Source organism: Pectinophora gossypiella, chromosome 4, assembly GCF_024362695.1.
Source record: "Pectinophora gossypiella chromosome 4, ilPecGoss1.1, whole genome shotgun sequence".
Taxonomy (NCBI): Eukaryota; Metazoa; Arthropoda; class Insecta; order Lepidoptera; family Gelechiidae; genus Pectinophora; species Pectinophora gossypiella.
This window is the reverse complement of record NC_065407.1, coordinates 5,839,525-5,853,031: the sequence shown is the minus strand read 5'-3', so window position 1 is coordinate 5,853,031 and position 13,507 is coordinate 5,839,525. Positions and strand designations below refer to the sequence as shown.

The following is a 13,507-nucleotide window of genomic DNA, read 5'->3' as shown; positions in this document are numbered from 1 at the left end:
GAATGAGCGTTATCGTGATACCTGTCTTAGTAGCCAAAACCTTACAGCGAAAAGTATCATAGTAAAAAAAATATGACCCAACTGAATTTGTGGATTGTTATTTTCGATTTATCTATTTTCATTAACATCGTTGTTTACAAAACGTTACAAAAAGCTGAGTCTCTGCAAAGATGATGATGTCTATCGGTGGCGTTAGCTTTTCTACTTATCCAAATTGAAGTATGCGTCAGTCCATAAATTCCTAAGGTATTTCCGCATACTAGGCGCCAACCGTTCAAATAATCCGATTCAATTATTCATTTATGCACACGCACAGATCATCGTCTATCAAACACTTGGTTGGATTAAAAAAGGTTTCATAAAAACTTTGGTCATTATTAGTTGGCCGGATGTCATAATGGCCATGTGGTTGTTTGTTCTTTACGATTTGTGTAACAATGTTACTTCAGTTGCGTACTTTTTACATGCTCTGTTCCGAAGTAATTTATTCATTCGTCGTGGTTTCTGCAAAATCATCTTTTACAGTCATTGTTTTACGATGTCGTTTTGTTTACTTAAAATCATTCGTTTTTCAAAAGCCAATATTTTCACACTATATTACTTGTAGATCAAAACCTCCAAATATATGAATAGTTTAGTTTTATTAATTGCTGTCATTTTGCTTGACGATATTATAAATTATAGTAGGTACTTACTCCATGTTCAACTATATTCCACATGACCCATTTGAATATTCCCACGTTACGGAAGAACAATCAATATGAAAACAAAATGTAATTGCTGACGTGGGAAGAAAACAGCTTCGTTTTTCTAGAATCCGAGGAAACACTTGCATTATTACTGAACCGGTCAAACCTGAAACATATTCAATAAGAGAAAAAGATACATTGTTGGCTCAGTAATCATCTAGTAAGACTATGGGGCTGTCACTTCTGCGAGTGAGTGTCAATTCAATACTCATTGTTTTATTTTGCATTTCATATCTCGGTTTTCGTGTTTTTCGGAGTATTGTAAATCCTTTTTTTTTAAAGACACTTTCCAGCGTAAATGTACGTATAACGAGTTCAACGAATTAGTTACATTTACCAAAAACCTGATCTGCAACAGTGAAATAAAATTAGCCGCGCCTAAAACTGGCTCTCTTTGACTTTGGATAAATAAACAAAGATAAACTGAAGTTGTTATGTTAAGCCATCTGGCTGAACGTCAGTAGCGAGCGATGACGTGGACGATGACCTAATATGACTGAACATCCAAAATGCTGGTTAATCAAATATTTGACAGGAGTGACAAGTAATGAGATGTTTTTATTATCATGGTCACTCTAATGCTCTAACTTAACGATAATTTGTCACGTAGCATTTCAAGTTCCAAGAATGAAAAATGTTATTTGTAAAATTTGATCATTTGGGAAATCTATGATTTGAATATTATTGAATACGATGATAAATGTAGAGACTGTTTGATAAATATTTTAGTTCCATTTATTTTTTGTTGAATGTAGCTCATGGTACAATTTTCTTTGTTAACAGATGCCACAAACAGTGCCGCGGTCGGGGTGTAGCCCGCCGTCGGCGTCACAGGGTGAACGAGCCGTGCCCGCCTCTCCCACCGACCTTCAACACTTACTACGTCTGCTGGGCGCCGCTTCGCCCCCCGAGTCCATGCTACACTCGCCCCAGCACAAACCTCCACCACCATACCCAACACAGCCACAAACACAGACTACTGAAGACAACGCCTTCCTTGAACGCCTCTACGATTTCGAAGGCTACCCCACACCTTCCCCATCTTCAGACGAAGGATCCATTCCTACAGTTGCTCTCCAACCGTCTTCCCCCTACAGTTCTATGAACACCGGATATTCTCCCGTCTTCATAAAGGAGGAGCCCAACAGATTAACAGTGCCGGGTTTCTCTTCTCCTTATCCTCTTTCGCCATCTGGATCGTGCGTCTCATACGGCAGTCACAATCAGTACTCCTCTCCTGTTCCACAACACGACGAGTACATCGATATTGAAGAACTTTTGAAAGAGAATCAAATATTGCAGGAGAGCGTGCAACAGAATTACATCACACCAAAAGTAGAAATTGAAGAGCCCAGAGATCACATTTTACTTAGGTCTGCCCTGGAAGACACCACGTTCCAGAAAAGGCTAAATCTCAGACCTATCCCCTTGGAATTGGGGAGTGTGAAAATGGAAGAAAGTAGCGGAGGCGCGAACGGCACAGGGGATGATTCATTAGTGGCGCCAGATATCGACAGAGTGTTATCAATGGCCATTGAACAATCAAAAAGGGATGTGGACAACACGTGCACAGTATTGGGGATCTCACCAGGTAAATTTCTACTACTTTATAGAGAAAAGCTCAATGATGAACTAAAGAATATGGTCACATAACGATGACGAATTATTATCTGCAACTACGCACAAGTTCCTTCACATGAATCATATTTCTTTTACCACAGAGGTATTTAAGAATTCACATAAATAAGAAAATATTACCAACAACTATACCATGACAAGACATAGGAATGTTGTAGTATTCTTGACGTAGTAATAAATAAGCAATTATCAATGACGTCACTGATCTAAAGTCAGTAAAAAACCATGTGTTTCCTCGTACAGATCATGACGGCTACTGCCACAGATTATAATATAAATGGTTTCTTAGAATCACATATAAACGGATGATTACGTAAGATGTGTTGTTGCTACTAATTTAATGTACAAGTACTAATGGCTCATTTTTTTCTTATTAATTGCTTAGACTCAACAAACAAATCAGCAGTTGAACAAATTAATTGAATAAAACTTTTCGCAGATCAACACATCATTATTCTACACAAAGAATATAAGATAACACATTATAGTACTTCTGGTAAAAGCTACCTCTGTTGAACAGGTTTAAGGTTTCTTTCCCTTTGTTCTAGATCCAATGCTGTGGAGCCCTGCAGACGTCAAATCATGGGTCAACTTCACACTACATACTTTCAACTTGCCGATGGTACCAGAAGAATATTTTGCTATGAATGGAACCGCCCTTGTTGCGTTAACAGAGGAAGAATTCATTCAGAGAGCACCACAGGTAAGAACAGTCTGTACAACTTTTTTGTTAATAATAATATTTTTCTAGGTAGCACTTTTTCAGAATAAAATCAAAGACAGTTTCGAAATTCTTCTTTTAAGGTTTTTTAGATTAACAGTTTTTGTTTGTTCTCACTTTATGTGATGATGATGTAACCGCGCCTTATCATTTTTGGTATAACATCTAAGTACTCTTTATAGTAATAATTATGACAAGATCGTTGTTTTCATTTTTATAAATCAGTCCTAGATGCCATTTATCACGATGTCACAGCTTTTGTTATTGTAATATGGAATTTTTCGGTGATAATCTGTTGACCCTGAGAGCGATTGAGGGCGTGTTGGTCGAAGTCCAATAACGCATGCGCCGTTTGCTGATAACTGGACACAAAGCAAGTTATTCTGATTATTACAAATATAATCTACGACCTTCAGTTACCTTGATTGGACGTTTTAGTCATCAGTTTATTTCACTAATGGTTATTTAAAAAATTACATGAATTTCCATATTAATTAACATGACTGCTCGAATCTTCAATCAGGTAAGTATGTCTCATATCTACAAGAATTTTTTTACTCTCTTCTATTGACTGGTTGTTGCGTTAGTCCGTACGTATATTTTTTATTGTTCCATAGTTAAATACAATTAACTAGTTATTAAGATAAGTAGTATGTCTTGTGATCATTATGCATCGTGACGACAATTGGTATCGCGTGAATTCAAAATCACGTGGTTATGAAGGTTAAAGAGTCAGAAATTATCTTCCATGGAGTGGATCATATGTTAATTTATTATACTTAGAGACAAAAACAATGAACAAAAACGATTCAATTTGCTTCCATTTATCGTTGTTTCAAATTGATTTCGACTGGATGTGATTAACGGGTAGTTGAACATTAGAGATCATCGCCGATTATTTCGATAATTGCTTCCTAATTTTTTCTGTTTTTTCTTGCATCATCAACTGATGTTTCTTGTCTATATTCAAAGTCATTAGCTATCTACTAAGAGTGGATTCAACTAGTGCAAGACATAATCGGATGCAGCTCTGTGCCACTTATGACGATTTCTAACAATTTTACTTCATACGTCGACACGCTCGCATTTCGCAATTATAATCCACAAGCTCTAGATTTATCAAATTTTAGTATCTCACTTACTACTTGCATGCTTTTAAATCTTTTTTATTACTTTGTTTGTTCATACAATTACAACGTATGTTATCAACGTCATTTGTGATAACATTGAACTATTGATAAGTATTAGTACATTGTTGTTTAAAGTGATGAAATTATGTTTAAAGTATTTCTCAATAATATAATCACTACTAGATTTTAGGTTATTCGGATCAATTTACGTAATATTAGTACCTCCGGGGTAGGTTACGTTGGTGTCCTCTATGGTTCAGTTGTTGAGGAAATCCGTTTGAAGAAACCAGGTTGCACGTTTTACATAATACATTACGCAGATACTTAACTTGATTGTTGTGCTCTGGCTTCGGTAATCATTAATGGACACTTATATATTACTACACGTAAATTTTAAACACTTGTTCATCGAGATATCTGTTCAACACTTAAGAGTTGTTCAACACGTTTGGTTTGTGGCTGTCTTCGCACGTATGGACATAAACCTACTTAGTTTCTAATGTACCTACATCATCTACTATTTCTGGGTCATCATTTATGTCATTGTTATCCAGAATACAATTATTACTGTAACTAAAACAATAGACACTTGTTGAACTGCTAATTATGTAACCAATTTGTGGAGTTTGAAGCGCTAAAGAGCGTCTAATCGTCGAGGGGGGATAATTGTTGTTATCGTACGCGCTTACGACTTTCACCAAGGCCGATGAAAGTCGCGACGGCGGCACGTTCCGCCAGTACTTGTGTCTGCATACAAATTCTGGTTTGTTAACTAACAGTAAACTCTAAAAAACTACGATAAAACAAATGCCTTAATGGAAATGATACTAATTTGCGTAAAGTTGTATGGAAATATAACCTTTTCTTTTTCGAGTTTCTATGACTATTGAGTTTAGTAGTTACGTATCTATATATTATTTTCCTTTTGATGATTTTTAAATGTATGTGATAAGCCCAGTAGAGATGTAGATAAAAAAGGTATAAGTAAATGCAAAGAATTTTATAAAGATATGTTGTTGCAGGCTGGAAGCACACTGTACGCACAGTTGGAGATCTGGAAAGCGGCACGGCACGAGGCGTGGCGGTCACAGTGGTCAGAACACCAACAACCTTCTCCCAACCCTGCCCCTGCTGGGCTTCCTTCAGCTGATGACATGAGTGATGGTGAGTTTTGTTTTACAATATTAAACATAAATTCTTCGCAAGTAACGTATGAGACAATCGAAGAAATCGAAGATAATTAAAAAGATATTGCTAAGTATTATGAAACAGTGTATTCCCACAGCAACTAAATATTTAGATAAGTACTTTTTTATCATTTTATAAAATGTTATTTGATAAAAGTAATAAAAGTATTAATAGCGTTGGAAGAAGAATAGCTTCTAATAAAGATAATACGAATCAATATTTTAATGAAAGTTATAAATTATAGTGACTTGATAAAGAATATTAAACAAATTATTTAATATAATAATACCTGCAACACACAGTTAATAAATTAAATGAAAAATATAAAATAAAACATGATATAACATGTTCAGTTGAAAATAACATTACACTGGACACAGGTAGGTCGTAAAGCACGGTTTTATAGCCACAAAGTAATTACTAGCTGGCTGCAGGTTGTCAATTTAGGTATTAGCTTTTTAGTAGACAAGTAACGTACGGTCAGCAAAGCGATGTAGCACGGCGATGCATCGGACGCGGCAGATGCATTGTGGTCACCGTTAGAGGCCCACATATACCCAATGGAGACAAACAAGCCCATGATATATGACCACAGACTCATATGACTTGTGAAACCTTTATGTGGATATTAAAAAGATGGACGCGTCAAAAGCAGACTGACAGGCTAATTACTTGTACACATGATGTCAAGTATTGGCTGTTAGTCATAAGTTCAAAGATCATTTACATTACTGCCATATTTTAACACTCATTAGTCATAGATGGATTTAGTTGATACGAAGACTGGACAGTACATACAAGTTGGACGATAATAATGGCGACATAAAAAGACAATCTCTAGATTGGACGTCTCATATGGAAGCTTCACCGCTAGCTAATAAAAACTGGCTAGATAGTAGCACAGGAAATCGCTCTCGACAATTATCTCTTGCGCAGTTGTCACCGACGCATGCGCGTTGACGGGGAGATTTATATCGGAAAGGGCCTCAGGACACAAGACCCGATTGGGGAGAGTGGGTCGCTTGACGAATTCAATTTAAATTCCTCTAGTGATACTTTGAGCACATGAAAATTTAATACTTTCATTGACACTATCTTAGATAATACCCACATTAATCTTGGACATTTAAAGATAGATTATTCAAGTAAGTTTTCAATGTATAATACAGTTATCTAAAATTGATAGATTGGGTATTTGTAAAGCTGACATCATCCATGTACTTATTAACAAATTGTAGTTTTACGCTTTTTGTTCCCTTGAAAAAGCTATCGATAAAAAAATTATTCGTTATAAAAAAAAACATCATTATTAACTTCGGGGAGGATTTTAATCAGTAAAAAGCGCTAACTAACGTAGCTTTATGTAGTTGGGTTGATAAGAAAAACGGGAATGTCGAATTTAATATCAATCCTTTACAAAATTGAAAATTGATATAACTATTCGCCAAAGCTTAGGTTTAATTCTGGAATAGGTATAAGAAGATAAAATTAAAGAATTGGATTAGAGCAATTCTCGTTCTGCCACACCCCGTTAGAGTTGATCCATCAATCAGTGTGTCCTATTGCCATTCTGTCCTATACATGAGGCTCGGACTCTTGATCCCCATATACGTCAAGTCGAGTTTTTGTATGGTTTTCCGACGACCCACTTTGTAAGCTTGCCACTGGACTCACAAGGTCGTCTGTCCGTCAACTGAGACTTGCTGCTTGACGTTAAAAATGTAGAACTGGGACTGGAAGTATTGGTTTTGTTGTGTGATTAAGCCCACGGTTTGCCAACTACGCTGCTATTCAGTTGTGTACAGCTCGGCTGGTATCCTATAAGGTCCAAATATTCATCTTTCTTAAGTTTCCAATGTCAAATAATTATAGCTGCTACAGATTTTGTAATATTTGTTCAATCTAGTTGCATCGTGAACCACAATGATTCTACATTTTCAAAATCATTATTCTAGTTAAGAGTCTTTTTTAGTTATTCCTTTTTATATCGATGCAATTAAATATAACCAATCTAAACAATCTGCATCTTCGAGAGCAGTAAGTAATATGAGATTTTTTGTAAATTAACAAAGACATATTCACTTTCGGATTTTTTCTAGTCCTCGTGTTTACAGTTTTACAATGTGTTAGAAGTTATCTCTACTCTCTTTTTGTAATTTTAAGGGATTCGATATAAATTAATGATCTTACGTAACAATTAATATAACATTTTAAACCTAAATTACTACGTTTGGTTTAAGATAGGTATGGAGAATGCATATAATGTCAAAAGAATTGTTAAATTAAAATATTTAAGTCCTTAAATACTTACTTTAGGAATGTTATTACCTTCTTTGAATGCTTGCACACTAACTGTTTTCACCTAGTACTTCATTCCTTCAATCCGTTTAGCATTCCATTAGAAACGGCTTTCTTTAAATAACTTGTCTACTGTAGCGTTGTTTATCTGAATGTCTGCTTATCAACTTGTTTACGCCTAATCGTTAAGGTTAGAGGTTGAAATTGTAGTTTACGCATGTAGTAAATAAATCGAATAATATGATAAGTAAGTCTAATAATTACTGTATACGTTCTAGTTTTTGTAAATATTTAAAGTACTTATTTTTTACACATACTCAAATCCAAGCAACTCGGCTAAAACGAAAAATGAAAGAGTTTATTTCTATGTTTCTCTCGAGACTCGAGTATATTGCATTCCATCTTTTTCTACAGACGACATTCCGTCGTCTATTACCATTTCAAGAACGTCAATTCCATGAGCCACTTCCAAAATGCATTTTTCCAAGCAGACGACCTAAATGTTAACAGGCTCCGCAAATTTTAATACTTCCACCACTAGACTAGAAAACTGTTTCAAAGAACCCATTTCTCCATACGAGGCCCCTCGTGGAAGTGATGCGACACGTCTGCGTGAGCCACCACATTGTGCCAGTTTCTATCTACATCATTATCCACCCCTTAATGCCTCTAAATCGCTGAAGATAATACTTAACCATAATGTTAATGATAGTAATGACTATTTAGTATGTATTAAGGCCACATATGGCTCGTCTCGATACAGATTTCTATGCACATAATGTTACAATAAATTATTGATTTTTAGAATCGTTTAATCGCGGAAAAATATGGCACTGGTAGCTGTAAAAACTGGTGGCTAATTGGGTCGCCAATTTGATTGAAAAATGTGAACAACACAAGGACTAAGCTAGAAGCTATTGACAACGTGTTTAAAAGATTACTTTTTACGAATATATTTATTAAAGTATAGGATAAAGTAACAAAACATAATGACAACGTCCTTACATTGTTCGTTGAAAAGAACCAAGCTTAAGTTTCAATAACCATCAAATTAATCTTTTAGGGGCCACAAACTGCTTCAATAATATTAATAATAGCTATCTTTATCCACAGATGAAGATTCAGAATCAGCAGGAACTAGCACAGCATCAGTCGGTGGCAAGGCGAAGACTGGCAGCACTCACATACATTTGTGGCAGTTCCTCAAGGAATTGCTAGCGTCTCCTCAGATACATGGCTCCGCTATACGATGGCTCGATAGAAGTAAGTACTTTTTCACGGACATTTGTAAAGCGTTCGATTCGGTAGATCGCCGGTCGCAGTGGTTGTGTATCAGAAAAAACTAATAGCAATGACTAGAGTTATTTGTGTTTACGTATGCGTTTGTTTCGTTAACTTTGTTTTACATAGAATATGCATAAACAAAGAGTAAGGTTTTTTACATAAAAAAGTTATTTTATTTGGTTTATTGTGGCTCCACGGGAATTCCTTATACTATGCCATTTTTCGAATATAAATTCAACTTTATTATGTTATCATAACATTTTTATAGAAAAACTGTAAATATAGCAAAATTTATCATCGCCACGTATCTACATTAATTTATCAAAGCAACATCACTTTGAAAGTCACCTTAATTATCGTTAAACAGATTATTTATCGATATCTTGAACTTATTTACTGCTTGGTGAATACAAAAATTTATACGACCCTACTAGATATAGATACGTTAAACAATACCTACTAGATACGTTTCTACATACTTATACATAAATCAATAAGGATTGGAATTTAAATTACTTGATGGTAAGAATTGATTCGAATGATTTTGTATAAAATTTGTTTAAGTGCTTATTTAAATATTTGGATTCCTATCACGCAATGGAGTCGAGAATAGATTGGATCTTTGGATAGATTCGCATTGCATTCGCAATTAAATAATCACTTACTTACCTACTGAATTATTATCGTTTGTCACCGAGCTGCTTTATGGTAGGTTCAAGGAGATATCTTTAGTACTTAATTTATACAAATAATCAATATTGCGTATCCGTTTGTCTTTAGCTTTGCAATTAATGTGTCCGGTTACATGAAAGCAGGTCTGTATCCTTCAGTAAGTAGATTTAAAAACTAGCCACCAACTAGTTTCAGAAGAAACTGTAGAAAAACCATTACCAGTAAAAGCTGCGATTTCAAGAAACCGAACTGGTTTTCATAAACCTGATGTCCACAATCTGTATCACGCAATGTCTTAAATGCCACAATGCGAACACGTTTCTTTGTTTCAATAGTTGTGTCCGCTAGAATAATTTATCGCTGGATATAATTGGTTCAGCTCACGGAATCTGATCATTGAGTAGGTAACGCCTGCGCAGGCTTTGAATGAGCAAAGTTTTTTTACCCTCTGAGTGCCCATTTCTGCGCAAAACTTACATTGAATACATTACTTATTATTAAGGACGACGTGTTAAATAGGAGTAGTATACAATACATTACGATAGGTAGAAGTAAAGGCGCTCTAGTAAATAACCAGTGATTTACATACTCGTATTTATGTAATGTATAAATACCTACAAAAGGCAATCAAGTCTTAACAGTATCAAGGCACGTTAATGATACAACAACTTCTTGTCTAATGGAAAATTACATCGTATGATTATCGCTATACATGATCTTACACAAACAAACCATTACTTTGATACACTTAATAGCGGCGTTATTATTAAAATTTACATTGTTGGAAAATTCATTGTGGCAGCGACATTCTCGGCTCAAGGTGATCCAGCCGCTTACTTTACAAGCAGGAGTAATTTAATGGAACGAAATACTAAAGGCTTACTAAAGGTTACCTCTTGATCGTGACTGGCCTGTAACGATATAGCACAAGCAACGTACGATTTATACCCCATTTATTATGAGACAAGCCGCGCGTTGGTATTTCCAACGATATATCATGAAACCAGTTCGGTACCTACAATTAGTTCTGTTTTTTTACAATAAATTCAATGATCAATGATGATCTTGCAAAATGTTACTCTAATCTTGTTCAGCTGACGTAAAAGGAAGATTTATTTCTTTAGAGAACCATAGAATAACTACATAATAAGTATATTTGTTTGCGAAAAACAATAAACAAAGTTAGGCTTTAGCAAAAGCGTGTCGCCTCAAATTCAAATACTGATCTGATAAAACTAATTCTAATTCCTGTATTGTTGCAGGTAACGGAGTCTTCAAAATTGAGGATTCAGTGCGCGTTGCCAGGCTTTGGGGCAAGAGAAAGAACCGACCAGCGATGAACTATGACAAGCTGTCGCGGAGCATCAGACAATACTACAAAAAGGGAATCATGAAGAAGACAGAAAGGAGTCAGAGGCTGGTGTACCAGTTCTGCCACCCTTATTGCCTGTAAGAAACACTCCAAACTGGTAGTTTGTAAGTGTAAATAATTTATTTGTAAATAAGTGTGTGCGCGCCGCGGTAATGCGGGCAAAGAACTGCTCAAGTTTTGGGTTTGATCGCAAAACTTGTCGCAGTTGCAGAGTTGTGACAGCCTGGTAGCCTCGTCCGACAAGTGATGTCCGGACTAACCAGGCGTCAGATCCCTCCTTAGAATTCGAGAAAGGTAATTTTCTCCAGAATCCTATAGGACGGGAATCGCTGTATGCGTTACATTAAGTTCTAGTAATTTTACCGGCGACTAGACGACTACGATTAAAGATTAATTATTTTCGATTTTAAAAATCGGTCAAAATCGTTCTCGTCGAAAGCTGGTAATGTTTATCCCATATATCTATGATATATTTCTAGTACGTTCTATGAACTTTTATAATAAGCGTCTTGTAAATAATCGAGTATACAAGAAGGCAATAATTATTTGGAAGTATCTTGTTGCCTGTGTCACAGAATACAGGGTACTTATTAGCTAGTAAGTTTGTAAATCTAGAGATGTATGTTCTCTTTAAACTCACGATATTTTATTACGAGTAGATTTGTTAAAAATCGATTGTGGAAATTGATATTAATCAAGAGATTATTATTTCTATTTTATGTTAAAACTATGACGAGTTACGTCACTTAAACAATGACGAGTTATGTCAATTAAACAATGACGAGTTACGTCAATTAAACTATGACGAGTTACGTCACTTTGAAATGTATAATATATTATTTTGATATTTAAGGGCGGTAATTGGATAAAATTGGGTTTTAAACGAGAATTCTGTGCCAAATAGACTAATCATTTTATTTGGGACAAAATTTGAAAATTGTGATTTTTAGGAGCCCGCCGACGTAAGGACAGATTTATTAAAATCTAAACTAAAGCGGTGTTGGGATATTTTTATACTTAAGTCAACGCAGTTAGCGTTATGTAAAAGTTAATAATAATTTTAAAGGACCAAACTAATGTAGATTTAATGAATCATTGTAATTTTGTAATAAAAATAAATGGCCATTTATAAAATGACGTTTTATTTATTTTATTTTCACTGTGAGTGAAAAGACTTGACTTGAATTCGTCGACGAGAAGCTTTAACTAGTAAGTATTAAGGTTTACTGCATGGTATCGGGATTATTTGCCCCTTGTAATTAAACCTACACGTAACCTACTGAAAGTCCATAAAATAATCATTTAAACTTTATTTACAAGAACACTGGTACTTGCTACTAAGACATACTAGAGGACTCGAATATCATTTTCCTACTTACCTTCGTTCTCTTAAAAAACCGACGTGATTTTCCTGAAAATTTGGTCGATAGATACAAGCGTTTGTGGTAGATGATTGTCATAAAAGTTGTAGTCAGGTTTGAACGCTTAGTTACACCTTTTTTAACATTCTCAAATATCCTATAAGTACTTAAAAGAATAAAGATAGTTATGTACGGGTGTTCAATTTAATTCATCCTTAAAATCTAGTACAGCCTTAAGTAACTACCCACTTATTACATCAATAAACCAAACTCCAGAGCGTGCAAAATTACAAAGATCAACATAAAATTGGTGCAAGTTGTGTCAAGTTGCGCAAAAGTGACGTCATAGCCGAATTCTTCGAGTGAAAGTCCCTTTCGCCATCGCAGAGGAGACTCCGACCTCTAGAGGGGAGGGGGGAGACGTGCTCCTCTCTCCCCCTTTAAAGTTAAAAGGGGGGAGTTAGTTGTATAAGGCAATCAGTCTTGGTGTTCGATTGTGATTGCTTAATTGAACTAATATGGCGTAAGTAGATTTACTTTTCGCTCTATCAAATGTGTTATAATTGGATGCTTACCGATGTTAAATATATTGTTAGAGCAAGTTTATGTCTTGAGGTGGCTTATTGTAGCTTTGCCGCAGATGGTATTAACTACTTAGCCGGACATGTGGGGGGCGTTGAGGGCTCTCACGTGGTACACAATTAAGATAATAGGCGTGAGGGTGCTCAGGTGGGCGTGAACCTCGGCTCAGGGCGTCACGTGAGAGAATTTATGTTGGAGATAATAGTTCGATAGGGAGAAATAAAGCCTCATTAATGTACTATGATAATGAGGGACTTTCCGAGCTACGTTCCCCTAACAAAATATAGATGGCGCTGTACAGAGTTCTCATCGTTTAACATTCTAAGTTCATGTATAATAGACATAATGCATCTTTTACTTTTGTTTTTGGGCATACTTATATTATAATAAGTTGCAATTACACCCAGGCACAGCAGCCTCCGTGGTCTAGTGGTTAGAGCGTTAGGCTCACGATCTGGAGGTCCGGGTTCGATTCCCGATGGGGACATTGTCGAAATCACTTTGTGAGACTG

At 35.7% G+C, this 13,507-nt stretch overlaps 1 protein-coding gene across 4 annotated transcripts in view; it reads left to right on the top strand.

Moving 5' to 3' along the window:
* LOC126366266 (DNA-binding protein D-ETS-4-like) overlaps nt 1-12,186 on the top strand; it is a 28,332-nt gene extending 16,146 nt beyond the window's left edge. For all 4 annotated transcript variants that reach the window (XM_050009338.1, XM_050009337.1, XM_050009340.1 and 1 more), the window contains exons 2-6: nt 1,533-2,340; nt 2,936-3,090; nt 5,261-5,402; nt 8,838-8,987; nt 10,943-12,186. In XM_050009338.1, coding sequence (XP_049865295.1) covers nt 1,533-2,340; nt 2,936-3,090; nt 5,261-5,402; nt 8,838-8,987; nt 10,943-11,133 — 1,446 coding nt within the window. In that variant the 3' untranslated portion in view covers nt 11,134-12,186. The remainder of the gene's footprint in view (nt 1-1,532; nt 2,341-2,935; nt 3,091-5,260; nt 5,403-8,837; nt 8,988-10,942) is intronic.
* Nucleotides 12,187-13,507: the final 1,321 nt, after the last annotated feature.